At 36.2% G+C, this 21,208-nt stretch overlaps 1 protein-coding gene across 1 annotated transcript in view; it reads right to left on the bottom strand.

Moving 5' to 3' along the window:
* The window catches only part of MARCHF1 (membrane associated ring-CH-type finger 1), a 246,497-nt gene that overhangs the window by 93,487 nt on the left and 131,802 nt on the right, over positions 1 to 21,208 (bottom strand). The window contains exon 3 of the mRNA XM_054202878.1: positions 7,590 to 7,729. Within this exon, the coding sequence (XP_054058853.1) occupies positions 7,590 to 7,691 (102 nt within the window). The 5' untranslated portion in view covers positions 7,692 to 7,729. The remainder of the gene's footprint in view (positions 1 to 7,589; positions 7,730 to 21,208) is intronic.

Genomic DNA, 21,208 nt, shown 5'->3' with positions numbered 1-21,208 from the left:
AAGAAAAAAATATTATATATATACATAAAAAAGGGAAATCCTTATTCTAACCCTTTTCTACCAATGCTTCAAACTGCTGCTGCACAAACTTATACGCACATACTTCACTCTAAGCATGCAAATGGTATCAGTATAGACTCTTCAAGCAAGTTCTGCATACACATTCCTGTTTACAGAACTGAGTGGCACAGACCATAGTAGTCAGCACAGTAGAGAGCTTATCCTAAAACTGTTTCTGGATCCTGTAATTCAAGTAGTATTAAACTGCAAAAAAAAAAAATTTGAAAAATATGGATCCTCAGGAATGGAGTACTATGTAAAGTTGCAATGGAATTTATTTAGTATTACCATGAGATTTTTAAAAGACAAAGTTGCAGAATCATCTTCTACCACTACTTTTTTTTTTTCTTCGTCCTTTTTTTTTCTTCTTAACACGATGTGCTTTCATAGCTTTTCCTTGCTCTGGCAATAAATGAATGAGCACAGACATTTCTTTGATGCTTCCTGTCATCTTGCCTTCCCCATTACCGTGCAGGTGTTCAGTTAACGATGGGACTGAAGGCTTCGCCGAGCTACAATGAGAATAACCCGTTTCACCTTATAAAAAACTTAGGTTAATTACTTGTCCCTGTCTGATTTTCTCATTTTCTAGAACTCATTTTCCGGATAGAAACTGAATGGCGATCTGGTAATCCCCTCTTTGTTTCAGTATCTATAAACCTACATCATACAACCTGGAGCTTTGCACACTTTGAACTAAATCTAAGACTTTTATGGATATATTGAAAATTGCTAGATAAATAATTCTTGAGCTTTCAGTCAAAAGTTACATGAAGAATTCTAATGTACTGAGACATAACTCTTCTCTCCAAAACTAGAAAAAGTTAATACATTTTAAATACTACACTCAAAAGATGCCCCTTTTTCCTAAGTGAAACAGACTAACGAGGCAGCTTCAACAATATAAAAAAGAAACAAATTATGAATAATTTATATGAAATAGATTTGAACCAATCTTGTGAACTCAGGTTGCTATGAGAAAGAGGATGCATGAAATATTTGGGGGAAAGAATAAAGGATTGAATACAATCTATTAAGTTACAGAGATATTTAACAAATATATATTGTCAATATCTTCTTACAGTAATTTGATCTACAGAAAATAATTTCTTATAAATTCCACTGATATCTGTAAATATGGACAACTAACACCTAGAAAACATAAATATCACGTAAGTTATAAAGCTAAATAAAACATTAATAATAATAATCATCATCTCACATAGAAGCCAGCATTCAGGTAAGCTTTATTTTTTTTTCTCTAACATTTAAGTTATTGTTGCTTCTGCAAATGCAAAGTAACAGTAATTTTCTGCGTGGCCTCCATTTTTGGTCAGGAAATATGTCATTCTTTTTACAAGTGAAACGAAAATGATTTAAATGAGGACTGTCGTTTTAAGCCTGTCACAGGGGAAGCCTAACTGAAATCACTGGTCAAATAAGTAAAAATGTGACCACATCTGCCCTGCTCTTAAATTATTAAATGACGCTGGTATGCACCGAGGAAGAAACTGAGCACTGGGGGAGACTTACCCAAAAGCTTTGTCCTACATCTACCCTGCTCTAATCGTTTACATATGCACAGAAAAGAAACACACAAATGAACTCTTAACTACTTTACATCCCTATAACACATCTGTGGTGAGAAGCCAGAAGGTGATGGTAACCCAGGTAACGACTGCTAATTGCCTTTAAATACAAGGAAAAATCAATAAGATTGGCCTGAAGTGGCATGGCTACTGAGGCCACTGACAGCTTAGGCTGACCCTGTAAACTGGAAAGCGATAAATAGTTAAAACAATCGCCCTGTGGGGGAGCATGCAGCATTGTGCAGAAGGATGAGCCCTGTGTGGAACATCTACATCACAAGGAAAAGTTTCCGTAGCTGAACATTAACAGATACTGAGGGACTTACTGAATAAAAAGCTAAAAAGTAACTTGGTGTAAAATGCTAAAAATGAACATGCATCTAATTAAATTTCTTCTCACAAGGCCTTAGAGCATCTGAGGAAAGAACAACAGGTGAGGTGAATCAAGAAGTACAGTGAATTGTGCCATCCTTGGAAACATTCCAGGTCTCTGAGCAACCTGACCTAGTTGAAGATGTTCCTCCTCATTGCAGGGGGGTGGAACTAGATGACCTTTAAAGGTCCCTTCCAACCCAAATGATTCTGTGATTCTATGAACAACGGCAACAAGAATTTTAGCCCAAGAATATCAGAACAAATGCTGGCTTTAACTGAAATGCTGCAGAAGTTTCACTATGTCCATGAGAAGTAAACAGAAAAACCCAGTCACTTAGGACAGAACTCAGCACCAGAAGAACAGAGGGAAGTGGCCCAGCTGAGATAAGTAGCACCAGAGACCATGAGATATTTAGGAACCTCCTCTCCCCCCCAGAAAATTTATTCAGACCTCATATATTATTCCATAAGGTACTTGACACAGAAGCCAGGAGCAGTACGCCTGAACCACAAAAGGTTATATTCTCAACAGTTCCATTTTTCAATGCGTAATCAAACATGCTGCACCAAGCTCTACTTTTATTCTTCTGGAAGTACAGACTAAGAGCAGGTTTAAACAGCATATCATTTATTATACCTGGTGAATAAATCTGCCTCTTTTGAAATTACATTTCTCTGTAGAATCTCTCTCTTCCACAGTTTGATTCACATATACACATTGTTTGGCTACTATATTGAAGTTGCTACTAAATTTACAAAATCAATGTCTAATAGAGAATTTTGTAGGTATAGTATTGTGGATTTCCTAGCTGGTTCTGCAGCCTAATTAATAAAGTCTACTTAATATTTATGCAAATAAGAAGATAATTCAGATGAAACCAACTCTATATTCTAAGCTAATTACTCTTTTCTCATTTACATCTAGTTTTTGAGTATTAAACTACACAATTTTCTTACAAAAAATTAAAACACAGATCCCCTCAACCCCTCTTGGATAACAACCTTCCACTGTCAAGGAAACCTAGATGGATCCAATTTCACAGGATTTTCAGCAAGGAATTACACTCCTTTGATGAAAATCAGGCAAACACTTCAAGCTCAGATCACGAGATCTTTCTTGTTCTGGAGGGGTTTTTTTGGAGTTTTGGGCTTGAGATAAAGATCACAGAATCATGGAATGGTTTGGGTTGGACAGGACCTTTAAGAATCATCTAGTGATAAATCATTCCTACACTGTTCAGAAGTTTCATATAGTTAGCAGAACTTAACAGCTAAAGCACAGCTTCCCAGTTTATCATCACTGGAGGAAAACCCGTACTGGTATTGGCTAGGATAGTGTTAAATTTCTTCATAGAAGCTTATATGGTTCTGTGTTTTGGATTTGTGATGAAAAGTGTTGATAACACAGGGACATTTTAGTTATTGCTGAACTGGGTTTACATCAAGGCCCTTTCTGCTTCTCAGGCTGCCTGATCAGTGAGTGGGCTGGGGGTGCACAAGAAGTTGGGAGGTGACACAGCCAGGACAGCTGACCCCAACTGACCAAAGGGATATTCTATACCATTTGACGTCATGCTCAGCAAAAAAAGGCTGGGGAAAAGAAGGAGGAAGCGGAAACGTTCAAAGTGATGGCATTTGTCTTCCTAAGTAACCTACCCTGCTTTCCTGGAGATGGCTGAACACCTGCCTGTCGATGGGAAGGAGTGAATGACATCCTTGTTTTGCTTTGCTTGTGTGCACACCTTTTGCTTTACCTGTTAAAATGTCTTTACCTTAACCCGCGATTTTTCTCACTTTGCCCCTCTTCTTCTCTCCTCCATCCCACTGAGGGGGAGTGAGCGAGCGGCTGTGTGGGGCTGAGCTGCCTGCCGGGGTTAAACCACAACAAAACCACTTTCCATTGTTTAATTATATTTTAGAATGACCACTAACTACTATTAACTTGCTCAGTCAACATCTGTAGATTAGACGTGGCACCATGGAATCTGTCTTTGTCAAACAGATAATTCATAAACACATTTTACTTTCTCTTTGAGAAGCAGATGGTATCATTTGGTATAAAAAAAAATCCTTCCTTAGACTCAAATTAGATGCTTGATCATTTGAAATGACTTCTAAATTTCATTTGCATATATAAACATAAATTATCGAGTTACTCACATGACTATACTTCCACATATATTCAACCATAATTCTAGTGAGGAATGTAACAGGAAAAAGTAGTATGTGCTAATGACTACAATTCAGCATTAGTATGTGCTCATGTCCCATTAGCTTCATGTGTTTAACATGATGCACTGAATCAAAGACCAGTCTTTGCCCTATGCAGAACAGCCTATACATAGCTATTAAGAACATAGATTGTGATAATGTTCAAGTCCTGAATTAGGACCCCAAGAAACACTAGACACTGAGCAAAGATAGGAAGACACAGAACTGCTTCTAGTCAAATTGCTTAATCAATGTTAATACATATTTATGTATTCCCACCAAAATCATTGGAACTAACCATACATACATACGTATGCTTACAGAATCACAGTATACATAGACACTGTCAGTACAGAGACAAGTGACTCATGAAGAAAGAATTTAAAACTGTATGTTTTCAATTGTATCCACTAGCCTTTCAGAAGTGAAAAAACTGCAAATACTATTGCATAAAATTATGAGCTTTCAAGAGCTGGATTGTTTTCAATTAAGGAAGAAGCTAGAGTTCCACGTGAAATTGAACACAAAGGTTTTAATCTTTATTTAAAGTAGACAAAGGTGATAAAGCCTGCGGATAATATTATAAGTTGAAAATAATAACGGAAAAATGTTTCCAATAGTATTTATTTGAGTTTTGCTGAAATATTTCAGAATTTTTTTGATTTGGATGAAGGTACATCTTAACATCAACAACAAAAAAAACCAAAATAAAATGAAATTATATAACAGATTTTATTAAATGCTTTAAATTTATTACAGTGTTTTTATGAGTTAATTTCTTTTTTATTTTTTCCTGCACTGCTGTTCAGTATTCAATTTACTTGCTTAATGAAAAAAGCAATTTGGTAATGATCGTAACCTGCTTCCTACTCCACAAGCTTCCCTCCTTCTTTCACTAAGAGAGAAAAATATTTCTGTTCATGAAAATTAATAAGGCGTACTTGCAATTTTCAGATCATCCACCTTTGGGAAAGTGGCATTGTGAAATAACCACTTCGAGGGTTCATTTTTAAAGGGAAAGGAAAGTTTGTTTTGAAAAGCCTTAGCTGAAGTTCTGAAAATACAGAAGACATTTTACTGAATCTGTACACAAACTGTACACAAAAAGCACATGGCAGAGGTGAAAAAAAAAAGCGCAGTGTACATTCCAGTTTGCTTCCCACCAAAGCCAGACTTGCCATCCACAGTCTAAGGAAGCAGAGAGTTGTGGCTTCCTACCACAGCTGTGCTCGCAAGACAGACCAAATAAACCCCTACGAAGGGAACCAGGTCCACAGAGGAAATGCAAGGCACTGGAAATTGGGGACTTGAATATGTCACGGGAAGTGGCTTTGTACTCTTACAAAAATAATTTGTTATATTCTTTACTTTCTGCTGTTTCATTATTTTTCATTTTCCACTGCTAAAGTCTGTATCTTCACTGAAGACCAGATGGAAAATTTTTCAGCTTTAAAAGGCTAAGACTACTAAGCAAAATCCAAACTGATTTGAAACAAGATTTCAGTTTCAAAATGTTCAGAATGAAAATGAGGTTTTTCAGCCTACAGCCCCCAAGTTGGAAAGACATTGCCAGGAAAAGCTTATACTGAATGTCATTTAATTCAGAAGTGGGGGATAGAAAGAGTAATGGCTGAGAGAGCAGGAAGCAAAGAAAATGAAGAGGAAAGCTTGACAGGCCTCAAGAGATATTGTTTTATTTCCTGTTGTGAAGATTACTGTTCTGTAGCCACTCACAACGTTAAAGGACACACAGTATCTTCCTCAGCTGTTTATATGCCTGGTTTTCTTATGCACTTCATCAACTAAGCAGCAGTCTTATTTTTGAACAAGTTTTAATATTAATAATGTTAAAACATGCTAGCACTACTGGTTCAACTGTTATGAACTATATTCCCAGTTCATCATTTCTAAGTCCCATCTGGTAGACTGGAACGCTTATCTCTGAAGTATCAAACTGAATTAAATGTTGACTAGCAGTCAAGCAGAAATCAAAACATGCAAATTTGCACATATCTAAATTCCTTAACAGCTACCACCTATTACTAGCAACACCTAAACATTAATAGTAATTAAATAAAATTTAAAAAGAAAATAGTAATAGTAATTAAATATGGGGATAATATACTTGAAAATTCTTCTTTCATGACTCATTGCTTTTTAATTTTCTTTTATTTCTCTGAAATAAAAGAATTCCAAATGAAAGTGAGCTATAATAATAATAAGAATCTAGGATATTAAGTAAACCATAAAATTTGTGACTTTCAGTGCTGGCTTTTTGTGTTTGCTTCCTTAGCAGAAACTTACATTCTATATAACCTATATAGTCTACCACTGAACAAGATAATTTTGCCACATTAAGTAGGAGCTTTTTTCAATAGAACTTCAACAAATTTCAAGCGTCTTCGTCTATAACTCTCCTCACACTCTTTGGAATACTACAGTGGTTATAAACAATTTTTCATAGCTTAGATGTCATCACGTCCATGTTTCAACAATTACTGGAGGGCAGTACTTCCTGACACCTCACGCTTCTAGATAGGAAAATGTTGCGCCTATTTTAAACTTTATAATGAAATTGGACCAGGCATATTTAACGGAATATGTTTCAAATAATCAGTTTTGCTGTAGTCTGAAAATGTCAATACAGTTGAAGAAAAACAAGAAAAACAGTATGAAGCCTTTACATTCAAGTATCGGTTCTTACTCACCTGGGGATGTCTACTGATGTAATGCATTTATTTGAATGAGCAAAAACTGCAGGATTAAAATTCTCGTCAATGAGTCACTTTATTCAACTTCATACGATGCACAATAACTCCACTACGTAAACTGTCAAGTTTACATTGCCTTAATATCTACTATCAATGGCTTTTTGCATGCAGAAACTCAACGGCTGCTTGCAGCATCATGTTAAATATATGAAGATAATTTTAAAATTGAGCTGTCTAACACAAGTGCTATACTTTGTTCCTGTTACAGGCAGGAACAAAGAGCAAACAAGATACCTTTAGAAAATGTCCAGCTGTATTCAACGGGGACCAAATGCCACTGCATTGATTAAGATCACAAACACCGTAAGTAATCCATATTAGGACATTTCCAGCTTAAAGGACTTTATCATTCACAAAACATCAATACTGATTTATAGACATAGCATGCAAGTCAGAATGGACCATGCATAACATAAAAGATGAAAAAATAGCACATGGAAAGAGTAAACGGCTACAATATCAAAGGGTTTCACACACTGAGGTAATGCAATCAATGGCAAACACTACATTTTTAAAAATAAATTTAAGACCTCTGAAGTTCATCTGAGCATGCCACCGTCATGAAATGCAACTTTTCACTCACCAAAGTAGAGTTATGTGAAGCATCACCTGAGACCTCGGGTGTTCTTGTGCTGTTTGGAAGTCTGTGAGGGTTACGAGCTATCGCTTGGCACCAGCCCAACATTTTCTCCTTCCACTTATCCCTTCTCAATTTCTGAAATTCTGAAAATAATTTAGATTCCCTGAAACATTGACACTTTGAATTTATTGCGTGTATGTCTCTGGATGCATGCCTTTAAAAACAGCTTTTAAGTTATATCTAAACAAGTTAATAAACATATTTTTAGAAGAACATGTTTATTTAAAGTACTCCGAAGGGTTACACCATGCAGGTTAGAAAGGAACCATGCACTTTGAGCACACCTTACATGCATTAACACTATTTCAGTGTCAGAAAGTTCAGTGCCTTCTCTCCACATTAAATCTTTCTCAAGCTGTCACTTTAATTAAAAAAGTGTTATTTTAAAGGAATTTTACTACAAAATAACGGAGAGACTAGCACCATTCCTAAAACCATATAACATTTGGATGCAATACCGCACATTCCATGAAACAACTAGAAATAGCCCTAAAACAGTAACAGATATTAAATACAAATCAGCGGTGTGAAAACACACAAGCATGTACGTACTCATGCCCACACACAGCAGAATACCTGGCTTGTCTTGAAGTGTTACACTAGGATGTATTGTAAATAGCAAAAAGTAATGTACACACACCAGCAATAAATGCCACATGCCCACTATTAGTTGCACGTGAACCAATTTTTAGTTTGTAACAATAATAAAATACTTTTTAAGCCACGATAACACATTCTGGAAATACAGCACAAGTAAGGTTTTTAAGTGTAAGAAACCTTAAGTATTTTAATATTTCTTTTTTTATTTAAAACATGTTATTCTGTAATATCATGAAACATAAACCCCAAAAAGATTAACCTACCAGATTGAGTGCCCTGTACTCTAAACAATGTTAGCACTAGACTGAATAGATCTGGAACATACAATAATGCTAAAGACCTTACAGATAAAGTAGCACCTATTTAATGTGATTGATTATTAGGTACTTGTAAAGTAGGTTTATTTTTTCTGCAATGCATCTCCATACAGGACACAAGACATGCCTGTGTTTACAGCAGGTTTTCTTCTTCCCAGGTTCTGATTCTGACAAACTACGGCCCCATTTTGAATAACTACTGCTCTAGTGTTTCTGCACTTACCATCAATATGTAATTCTCAAAGCACAAAGCTGTACAGGACAAAACTGCATTTCTCCACACAACCTCACGGAACTGACAGTAAGCAATAAGTGGAAACTAGCCTTAGCTTGCTTTATTGCACTGGAGATGATTAGATGAATGAGTCTACAGGTGAACTGATTCTTATTAATTTTTCAGTCTCTTGAAATCTTAACATGAGATAAAAGAAAGTATATGCCAGTAAAGCATTAATAACATGAAGACTGCCACGCAATATGTTTACTGCGGAGTCAAATCCTTTTTTCCATAATAAAAGGTTTCAGTTGTAGACTTTCAAGAACTGAGTACAGGGCATGGGTACAACCCAGCAAAGGCTTCACAATGAGAAATCTAACTGAAGCGTTGACTAAACTCATTGTCACCAACTTAGCAGCAGCTCTGATTTCCACTGGACCAGAGCATCCACTCCCTTGCAAGCCCTACAAGACTTTTTTTTCCTTGTTTTTGTGAATGCATCTACCAAACTGATTGTTTTTGAGACTAAAGTACCAGCGAACAGCTCATGCATTTAAACACCTGTACACAGATATAAAAAATGAATCCAGCTTTTAAATGCTTTTCATGTATATCCAGCATTTAATGAAGTACTTATAAGTAAAACTGGAGAATCAGCAGAAGTATCAGAGGACAAGCATACGCACTTGTCCTCCTCTGCAATATGAGACAATCAATCACAATTTTTATTTTTTCAGTCTTCTACTGCAAATTCTAGGTAATTTCTACATCATTTGTGCTGAAACACTATTTATCAACTAAACAGGACTGAAACAACAGTGGAGTCTGACTTCTAACTAAACCAGTCTCCATCCTGTTCCCCTGCTTTTTAAATGGGAGTACATAAAATCTTCTGAGAAAGTAAAATGTCTTTTTGAAACTATTCTGATGTCTCTGGAATTTTCTGTTTTTCATTCAAAATTTCAGGCAGAAAGTATTTCAATATTGTTTAGACTTTTTAAAATGACACAAACCATTTGTTTCTGCTGCTCTGGAAGCCGTGATGGTGGTTCTCACCTATTGCCCAGTAAGTGGAGTTTACAAGCAGAAGAGGGGAGTTGTATCAGGTACAACACCGATCGACTCTATTAAACTGGATGAAAAGGGATGAGCTGCTGCTGCTGCTGCTCTGTTTTTGACTGCACTTGGGGCTGGGCAAAGAGGTACCACTTGCTTTACGGCTACCAAGTGAAGTTTGTCAGAAAGACATTGAGCCAATCTTTCCTGCCACTTGAACCTTCGTAGAGAGACAAACAGCTCTGGGGAAGTGGTTCTCCATTTTGGTAAAAACAACCAGTAACACATTTCACTACACGCAGCACTTATGAGCAGATTTAATTTGTTAGGACTGCTGAACAGCATTCTCTCACAATCAGTAAGTTATTGCTTTGCATTTTTTGTGCAGATGCCTGGAAACTAGAGATTAATGCTGGCAAGAGGAAATAAAAAATCCTAAAAAAATTTTAAAAATCCCCACAAAACGTGTAATTGGAATAAATGTAAGAATATTTATTTTCCCCAGTTTTCCCCAGAAGAATACTATATGAAGATTACAGCCCAGAGGAATGTATGTATAAATTTTTGGCTTGCTATGTCTGAAAAGATCCCAGACTTCACTGTTCCTCTGAATGCACACCATGAACAATAAAGCTACATGTTCAGCTGGAGCAGCTCACTGCTGGGGAGCCCTTTATTGCTTTGGTTCTTCCCTGAATAAAGAGTATGAACTTGGGAAAAAAAAAAAAAAAAGCATATAACTTTTAAGAAAGTCTTCACTCTGATTTTAAAATAATATTTAAAAGATACTTCTCTCCAGGACATTGGTCAGATGGAAGACTCCATGACCATCCTCCCACAAGAATATCCAGTCTTTCTACTACTGAAAAAACAAACAAACAAAAACATCAAAATGCTCACTCTCACACTTCCTTCTCTGAACGGAATACACACAAACATGTTTTTGCAAAGGCAATAAAATTAACCTAGTATAAGATAAATGGTTGAAAAGATACCCTAGGAATAAAACATATGACTCCCAAGTTCCTAGAGCTCTACGGCCAGATTAAAAGTCTGCTACACCTACTGATGAGCAGCTGCTCACGTGAGTAGTTATCTGAAGCTTCCTTGCGAACCATCATGCTCTTGATCCCTTAGTAAGAGGGAAAACTTCAGGTCTTCACTGAAGACCCTTTCTAATATTTTATTACTGCTTATGAATTATTATCTTACCATTATTTTAAGCTAGTATTTTCATATAGCTTTGTGTGTCAAGCTACTTTCTTTGTTTCTGATTGTCTACCAAATTTTCAATTAAACTTTCAGCCAAAAAGAACCTTCATTGCTTCATGTTTCAGTATACAGTGAATTCTTCCAGAGATGTGTTTAATGGAGAGAAGTAATGCAAACTGCACCATCTCTAGAGTCACGTAGTCCTCACATTTGGGGCGGCTATAAGCCAATTCAACCTGAGAATACAATTCTACACATCCCATATAAGCATACCACGTGTAATACTACACAGTTTGGGTCTGATCACAGATGAAATGAAAAAATATCTTAGTCTAGGGAATATTCTACAAAATTACTCTGCACAGCTGGATACTCCTGGTACTTAGAACTGACAAAGAACCATAAACCCCAGGCAACAACTGTAGTTCAGTATGACAAAGGTAACTACTTGAAGTCATTACATTATGAGTTTCTACACAGTCTAGACAGGTATATGGCATTTTAACAATTTCCAGCAGAACTTCTATAATGTCAGCTGGCAAGAAGTCTAGATTCTCAAAGTTTTACAACCTTTTAAACACATGTTAGTTTAGAGGTCCATAGAGTCTACCTGAGCCACAAATGTACTGCAGAGTGTATGCCCAAGATCAACGCGTGCCATTTACCTGCGGCAACAGCCCTCCAGGGATCTGCAAGGCGACCATTACAAAGAGTGACACCACCATCACCCCTCAGTAAGTGATCAATCACTCGGTAAGCTTAATTCAGGAATATAATTAGATTTGGGTAAGAAAGGCCTCAACAAAGGCTGAATTAAGATGAAGCACATGAGAAGGTTATGCTTTTTCAGTCCTTACTAGCATCTAACAGCTACCATAGAACAGCTGGAAACTGAACACAAAACATACTGTTCCTTATCTAAGCTAAATAATTTTGTTCGAAGATTCCCAACAGCAATCAAAGTGATGGTATTTGTCCAGCAACTAAACACACTGCATGACTTGGCAGATCATCAAAATATTCCATGAATAGAGCTGCAGGAATATTGAAATGCAAATAGCCTTCAACTGCTGAGCTCTGTTAAGAGAAATACAGTCCCTGTTGTTCCTTGTGTAAGTCTTATCAAGCTGTGACTTCCAATCAATTATTCTAATTTGAAAACAAACATAAATTCATGGGATGGATGCACTAGAAAGCTCTGATAGCTTGTGCTATTTTTGCGTCACAAGCGAGCCATAGGCTTTTCTCAACCAGCGAGTCAATATTATCCTACAACTGCAGTGTTTCATGAGAACAGTTCAGTCTAGCCATAACGTAACACCATAATGGCTCTAACTCTCTATGTTTACACATAAGAAGCTCAACCTCAATTTTGAAAATTATCTCTCTATTAACAAAAAAAAAAAAGAGAAAGTCGTATTAGAATATATGTGATCATGCCAATAGCTGTAAAATATTCCATTCCAGTACAACTCACTGGTAGCTCTTTAATGTCAGGGTGGAAAAAATTAGTTTCCACCTACAAATTTGATAACTGTCAGTAAAAACTTCTTCATCAAAAAGGGTCACCTGCCCCTCCAAACTGAGGAGTAATTTTGTAAGAAACAGATGAGTCCAGCGTTTAATTAACATAACTTGCAGCGTCAGTAGCTTCAAAGGCCATCAAGCTAGTAAAATGTTCCTGACTGATACCTGCAGCAATTAGCTAGAATATATACCTAATGTGCTATCCTCATTAAAAAAAGGCAGAGACCAATAAAAAACAAGTACACTTGTCCACAAATTACTTAGTTGACACCAAGAATTACAGTACTGACCAAGATACCAGTTTTCTTGTATAGCTACTGCATATACACAATCAAGCTCCCCTGCATTAAGTGGATGTAGGAATCTGAATTCAAACATGGTCTCATATTTATTAATGACTGATTTCAGAAGTGCTTCTAGTGCACTAATTGAAGAGCAAACCCAATTATGCACAAGTAAATGCATTTCTCTAGCTGTAAAGACAAAACAGAGTTGTCATTTAACTTAGTTATGCTTACCAAATGTGTCCCTTCAGCACCTCTTAAAAGTATAACCACAGTATCAGCACGCCTCTTAGAGCATTAGAAGTTTTATTGTAATCAAGTTTTCTAGAACTTGCTTCAATTGTTTAAGCCTGCAAAGTGTCAACTACAGCATCTGCTTAAATTACTACCTATATTATCCAATCAATTTTCAGAGACTATAAAGTGGCTACTTTGATGCTCCTGTACCATAATTAACCATATCATTATTTCCAACTAAAGCCAACCTATGTTTTGCTCTTTTCTGTTACACCGCCAATATGTATTTTAAGTTGTCCTTAGCCCTTCAAGATGCTGATTCCTTTTTGTCATAACTAAGGATCCAAATTTCACTCATTATTTAAAACATTTTAATCATTGAAAATAAATCAATTTAAGATGACTGGTACAAAATTAGTGCAGCTAACATTGCTTTGTCTAACCACTCCATAACCACTACACTCAAAGAGTGACAAGAAATCTTCCCAAAGCTTTCAAAGAAAATAGTCTTTTGGTTTACTAAAAATACAAAAATTGTGGGTACGTTTGTCTTTATAGTCATGCATATATTTTTATTTTTTTTTTTTTTTTACAATCAAAAGTATCTCTTGTGTAAAGCAGAAAGCGATTTTAAATCATTCAAGGCTCTTTAGAGAAAGCAGAACATTTTTTTTTCCCCGCTGCTAAATTTTTAGCATTGTAATTCTACTCTTTCCATATTTGATAAGTACAAGAAGAAAGTGTTGAGAAATTAGGAGGAGAAATGTATATTTATGGCTACTGATTTAATATTTAAAAATAATTATAATCTTTACACATGTTGATACTGCCGAATCTGTATTTGCCTATGCAGAGTTTAATTCTACTTTTTTTTTTTACTTTTTACTTTACTTTTTACCTTCACTCATCCAAGGTTAGAATGAGTACTCGGAGCTTTCAAAAGCAATGCAACAGTCTGTGCTCCTGGCATGTTCCTGCCTACAGGTGAGTGATGAAAGGGTGCCTAATCCTTCCCTCAGGATCTCTCCATGTAAATTCCAGATGCATCAGACTCCCAAGTAGAAAGGAGAACGGTCTTGAAACAAACACATATTTAAGAACAAGAACAAAGTGCATGTTTTTGCTTTGTGAGTTTGCATTTAACTGTGCATGATTGCCAGGCAGCTTAAACCGAAGATTCAATCAACAATAAAGGCATGACTGGTAAGTGCACATGTTGAAATCATACTGAGCACTGGAAAATCATACTGAAAATTCTTCAGGGAGGCCATAGAAAGAGCAGAAAGTGTAACACGGAAAAAAATCCACTAGAAGGTAAAGCATTAACTAAGTTATGCATGCAGTTATCCAAATGCAGGGGCCATAAGACACTAAACGAAGTCCTTAACAGACTTTGTTCTGCATATGTAAAAGGAAAAGTCTATCTCGCAAAGCTTCTCCTCATTCTTATGTGGTTTATTTAGAGAAGAAGGGTATATTTATGGTGTAAGATTAAACCACTTTGAATCAGGCAGAGCTCACTAAGTAAAATACAAAGATGAAGACATAAGTAGCTTCTTTTCTTTAATCCAATAAAGGTTAGATATCTGAAAGACATAATTTAACCGCTCAACAGTCCTGTTTCAAAGGATGGATAATTAATACTGAATTTAAATTTACTTTTAAGAACAAAAGGAAAATCACATTAAATCACATTTCATTGAAGTGCCAGAAGTACACACACGCTTGACCATGCTTGGTCTAACGGAAGAAGTATCTCCCCTGTGTCAGAGCAGTATTTTTAACAGAAGTTCTTCTGTCAAATACAATGTTCTGGGTAGTCATAAACCATCCTCTCCTTTGACAACCCTAAACACAGAAACCTCGTGTTTGTGAGCAGTTTGGTTACTGCTCCTGTGATAGGTCTGTCATATAGCACTTAAACTAGACGATGGTCATCAGTGCTGGAAATAAAGACATATCCTGTTGCTTAGATACTATTGCGCTTCATAATGCTACCTGTAACAACTCTATTACAGGACAGACTATATCAGAAGGTTGCTGCTACCTTATTTGCTGGTCTCTTAAATTTTTCCTACATAATTTCAGACAGTTTTCAGAATCTCTTTTAGGGTAACATCAGAATGGCAGGAATGCAATCACTGCACCCCAACAAAATTCCAGTAGGATCATTTTCTATATAGAAGCAAGATGAAATAGAATTATTTTTTTTTCAATAAAAACTTGAGAATAATAATTAAGTCCATTACACCCAGCATATTTCCTGCATTTATTCTCTGCTGACTCTTTAAGAAAAAGAGAGAATGTGGTTATATATTATTGTCGAATTTTTTTAATTCACAGTGCTTAAGCGGTGTATGTACAAGTGTGTTTCATTATTTGTTTTGACTATTTCTGCTTTATTTCCCAAACAACCATGGTATAAAAGCACTACCATTAAATAAATGCTCATCCAATAGTGAGTAGTAGGTTAACACTTTAAAATTATATTTCTGTCATATTAATTAGGTTTTCCTGGTTTGCCTCATTTTTAAAAAAGCCCTATAATAAATTAGGTTCAGGCTTGATTTGAAACTATTTGAAGACACTCTTAAGAAACCCACTAATTTGTGTTTCGAGTGCCATACTAATATTTACCCAATCTTCTGGCACCTCTCCAGATTCATTATCTATTCAGAAAAACATTTCTATTTATTTCATTAAGTTAACTACAAACATAAAAACTAGAAGGGATACGTAATCCTTCAATTCTTTTTTTCCCTACTTTACTTCTCCAAATATTTCCTGATTTACTTTTTGACAGCAGCCAGAGCAACAAGAATAATTGCTTCCAATAATTATGCCACCATAATTATTAATGTCTAATGAGAACCCCATTTAAATAAATATTTATTTTGTACCTAGGCATTCACTTCTGAGGCCCATTTTTGTATTTGTTTTCTAGAATTTGCAGTTGAAAAATATCATGGTATAATTATTCAGAAGTTTATTCACATAATTATTAGCTTTTAGGTTAACATATACTTTACTTATGTAAGGGACTGGTTATTTAAGCTGTTAACAGTAATTGCAGCATTAGGCCAGTAGGCCAGTAATTATTTATAACTTAAATAACCGGAATCCGTTTATCCTGAAAAACCCTGAATAAGCCATCTGTTGTGATTTCCTCCCAGCAGAGGTCAGATCTTAAGTCACGATCTTCATAATATATATCAGAAGGTGGAGGTATGAAAAAGGATTATTTGCAATAGTATATTTCAGTTAGTTTAGTGGTAACAGTTATTTAATGGTCTTATTTAACACGTTAGAAAGGAATTTTCTGTCTTCAGCAGATCTGTTACAAGTTTTCATGAAACCTAATTTGGCTCTTATATCAACTTAATAGACAGTATACCCAGTTAATCTTTTATGACAACATAAACCGTCTTCAAAATATTTAGCAGAATTTTATTATAATGCATACAACTTAACTTTCGTAAGTTTTTTAATAAGTAGCTTCCAAAAGAATCTAAAATTTTACTTTCTTTAACTGATTTCAAGTCTGTAATTGTTAACAAGAAAATAGGTACACCAGAGTTTCCAGAGGTGACTCTAAATTTTCTGTCAACTAGCATTCAAATAAACTATTTCATGACTATTCATCAGTCACAGGATACCTCCAAATTTGAATTGGTGGATATGACAGTATTGCTCACTAATCAGGAGCAAATTCCTTACAAACATTATTTATTAAAAATAAAAATAAGGAGCCAGAAACAAAACAATAATGTTTTATAAAATGATCTAATAGAAAATGAGGGCAAATGACTAACGGTACTGACAGCTGAACAAAAATAAAAACATTATAGCAGGCCATAATGATTTATTAATTATTTTCCAGAGAGAATACTGATTTTTGCTTCTTTGGGAGATGCAAACAATACAGTATATGTAGTTATCATAAGCACAACACTTGTGGCTGCCAGTAAGCTAAGATTCACGCAGATCATATACACATCACATCTAAAATACGCTATTCTTTCCAAACCTTTAAAAAAATAAAAAATTTAGTATTTGTTGTGTTTGCTAACTGAAGCGTAAATCAAGGCACAGCATCAGTTTCTCTCTTCTAAGTGCAAAATAGGTATCCAGCCCCTTGCAAGTATTTTCAAAAAACCTCAACAAAAGAAGATATTAGCAAGGATACTGACAAAATATCATAAACTTATAAAACTGAGATCTTGAGGAGATCTCAGGAGATCTAGAGTGTACAGGAGAAGACAAACACAATGCTCGATGGCACAGCATTGCTCCCTGGCTCCCTTTAGCGACTGGGTGAACGACACAAAGATTTACACACAAAGATTTACAACCCTGCCGCAGCCGTGGTGCAGCAGCTCAGGCAGCTAAGTCTCATCCTGTACCACCCAGAATGTTTGTCCTCTGCCTCTGACAATTCCCCGAAGCATGTCAACTTGCAGTTACAACCTCCTCCGACTTTGCTACCAGCCATACTGCTTTCTTTTAGGCTACACTGAACACTGGCGCTGAAGTCGAGACAAAAGCAGGCAGTATAGTGTGGTGCAGAGATACCCATGGCAGCTGTGGGACGTGACCCGGCACAGCTGTGTAACACCGTGCGTTCCTGTACAAAGGCCCCGTTCCAAAAGCTGTTTAACTGCTATACCGAAGAGCAGCTCCATGGCTAAGCCGTAAGTCTTGCCCTCGTGAGAACTATTGCAGGGTGGTGTGAGACCTCCTTAAGCAGTCACATGGCTTCTCAGATAAGCTCAGTGCTTACTTGAGTAGCTCTGCAGTGTCATTTAATGAGTTGTCTTCATGTATGTAGTGTGTCCATGACTCATAATACCTAAGCACCCCATAGTTTTGAATGGTTTGTTTTCTCACCATCTCTGTGAGATGAATGTGCTGTTCTCTCATTTCTACAGGTGAGGTGTAACAGCGACAAGCCTTAGCTTCCAAAGATACCTGATACCATTGATGACCTGCATTAAATTCCTCCTCAAGGGTAATCATGTCTTTTGATTCAAGAAGATCTAGAATCGAAGCCTTCCACAGCCGTGACAGGCAACATAATGCACTGACATAGTCTCTTCTGTGCACAGACTTCCCCTGGCTGCTGTTTTTTCAGCTCTTTTTCCCAATGCACTAGGTTTTTTTCCCTGTTTTCTGAAAATTTCTGCCTCTTCGATTACCAATTCTGGCTTCTTCTGCCTTCAGCACCAATCTATGTAACCTTTTTGTTCCAATCACTAAAATATATAACATTTCTCCTTCATAAAAATACATACCTGTACCAGGCTTGTGAGCTGGTACATAGGTTATGCCTCCTTTCTTTAGCTGCCCAGTTCCTTGAAGTTCAAATTTTATTCATTTAGAATTTACACATTTTACGCTGACTTCAGACATTTTTATCTCTTTAAGGTTTAATTAAGGTTTGTAGTACTTTGACACTTGTAGCTCTCCATTATACTGTGTATTTTCATATATATATACACGTCTCTAATCACAGCCTTGTGAGAGAGGTGCTCTCTCATTTGAAGAAAGCAAGTAACCTTCATTCTAGCACTACTGGTTTTATTCTCTTCAGAAAAATCAATTAAACTAGGAATGTTTGTTGAAAGAGTTAAATAAAACGTCGCCAAGAAAATTCTGGCAAGCTGCTAGAACCAATACATTACAAAATTTAGTAAGCACTCATGAAAGCACATCTACAGATCCATGTAACTTGAACAAACCAATTTTTACTACATTATCAGGAGACTTATTCACAATTCTGAAATATATGCCATGCTACAAGTCTCAACGAACTAATTGGCACAAGTACCCTATTTCCCAATGCCATTCCATTCTCTTTTCCTCAAATGCACAAGTGAACTGAAAACACACTTGCCAAGTACTAGCTCAACAGATGAGATTTTATTAAGCAGCCTTTCTCTGTATATAGCTCCACAGAAAGCAAGCTTGCCTCAGGAAACATGAAACAATGGAAAACAGATGAATGCAAAAGGATATGTAGGTAGCTGGCACACGCTGAATTTTAACACTTATTTAGAAAGCGAAACAGAGAGAAACTAACTTTGAAAGTAAAAGTTGTATTTAACTGCAGGCAGCCACCCGCAAAACTAAGGAGCATTTCAAGAAGCTTTGAGGGGAGAAAAAAAAAATATACTGGTGAAAATAATTACATACAGGTTGGCTTGTTATTGCTACTGGAAATAGTTATTTCAAAAGACTCCAAGTGAAAAATGAAGATCCCAGTCCCTCCCTCAGCTTTCGCAATATCTGGGGTATAGCAAATCCAGGTCAGACCCCTGATAATCAGGTGGAAGTGGATAGGAATAAGGGAAAGACAAATAGTAAAGCACAGGGAAGATACTCAAACAGTGGGGTCAACCACACTCAACTGTGATGTGAAAAATGGGGAAATGAAATGTGCACAGAGAATATAATAAAGCAAAGCACCAGGAAGAGGAATCTTATTGCCCAACATGACCATGGTCTTTGGGCACTGTCTTAGATTTGAACTTCCATGGGCATGTTTAAGGGCTCATTAATCCACTTTGCAAATCTTTACGGTCGATTTAAGAAATGAAGGACAGTCTGTTAATCTTGTGTTTGTGCGGAAGCTATGTCACATTTTGAAGGATGAGGACCTCCCCAGGCTGACAGAGGACACGTGCCAATATGTTTAGAATGACAACCCATTTATCTATGCCAACAAAGGGCTACGACGTGCTGTCCTCAGGAAGGGACAGACTGTTCTCAGACACAGAATATATTGATTCCCTGTGTACATATTTACTTAAGTCTTTACTGACAACCCATGGGATTGCAGTTTGCTTAGTGTTAACAGTTGTTGTTAATACAGATTAATATTATGCATTTTATATGTCTTACATTTCCTGCATTGTAAAGAAAGTACCTTTGCACTAAGAATATACCTCTGCCTGATATCTAAGATCACATCATCAAGCAAAACAGATATAGTTTTAATTTTTGACCTCTTTATTTTTTTAAATGACATTTAAATGAAAGTTCCATCATAAGACAGAAATAAATACATCTTTCTGTTAACATATATGCAAAATTTCATCCCAGAAAGTTCTTTTCCCACCAAGTAAAAAGCCCACACGAGTGGCAGTGTAGAATGAAAGTGCCAGCTCAAATTTGCTTTTCCGCAGAGCAATAGCTCTACTACAGAAGGAATACTTTTTAAAGTTTTACAGAAGGCACCATATAGTCCTTAAAGTTACAAGAGTATCAAAAAAAACCCTGAAATAGAAACAACACTGGGAATTAAAATATGTTTTGCTTCATGCAAGCTCAGTACAAGTACGAAGAGACATGCTATCAAAAGTGTGAAAATTACACATTTCCTTTGCTTGCCACTAACTGTTCCCACACTACAAAAAAAAAAAGTACTAGAACATACATTTTTTCATATTCAGAGACTGGTAAAATAATCAAAATGTACAGAGAAGAAAAATGCCAAGCGCACCCTTTAAGCACTACGGGAATTTACTAATTAGGGTCTTCTCCAGTACTGTTGCCACAGTAATGTCAGGGGATGCTGATTATATAAATCTAATTAAATGTTAAGACGACACTATATGGACTTACTGTATTGACAACCACTAATAGGTCCAGGCAATTTATCAGGTCATCAGAAAGGTATCACAGGCTCACAGTGTAAAACATACAGCAGTAGAACAAAATAGTTCTACTAAATAGGCTACTATCCAAAACATTAAATGCTTTATGCTCACTCACTTTTGTCCCTCCTCTTAGGAGGAAAGATATCTGAAATAAAATTTCTATCAGAAAGTAATTCATATATAGTAGTGGGAATTCTGTGTTCCAGAATTTAAATCTTGCTCTTTCAAGATAAGGAACAGAAAACAATCCATAGAATTCCCAGCACAGCATCAATTTAGAGTCCCTGCTAAGAGTTTAGACTCATCATTCAGTCTATATTTGTACAGAATAATTCATTTTTCACCTTCAGTCATCAAGCAGCAGGTAAGGATGTTAAATATTCTTCGGAAAATGAAGCAGCAGGTCAATTTCCCAATTTGTGTCAATTAGCCAGAACCAAACTAAGACTGCTTG

This window comes from Rissa tridactyla, chromosome 5 (assembly GCF_028500815.1).
Source record: "Rissa tridactyla isolate bRisTri1 chromosome 5, bRisTri1.patW.cur.20221130, whole genome shotgun sequence".
NCBI classification, from domain to species: domain Eukaryota; kingdom Metazoa; phylum Chordata; class Aves; order Charadriiformes; family Laridae; genus Rissa; species Rissa tridactyla.
This window is presented reverse-complemented; position numbering and strand designations above follow the sequence as displayed.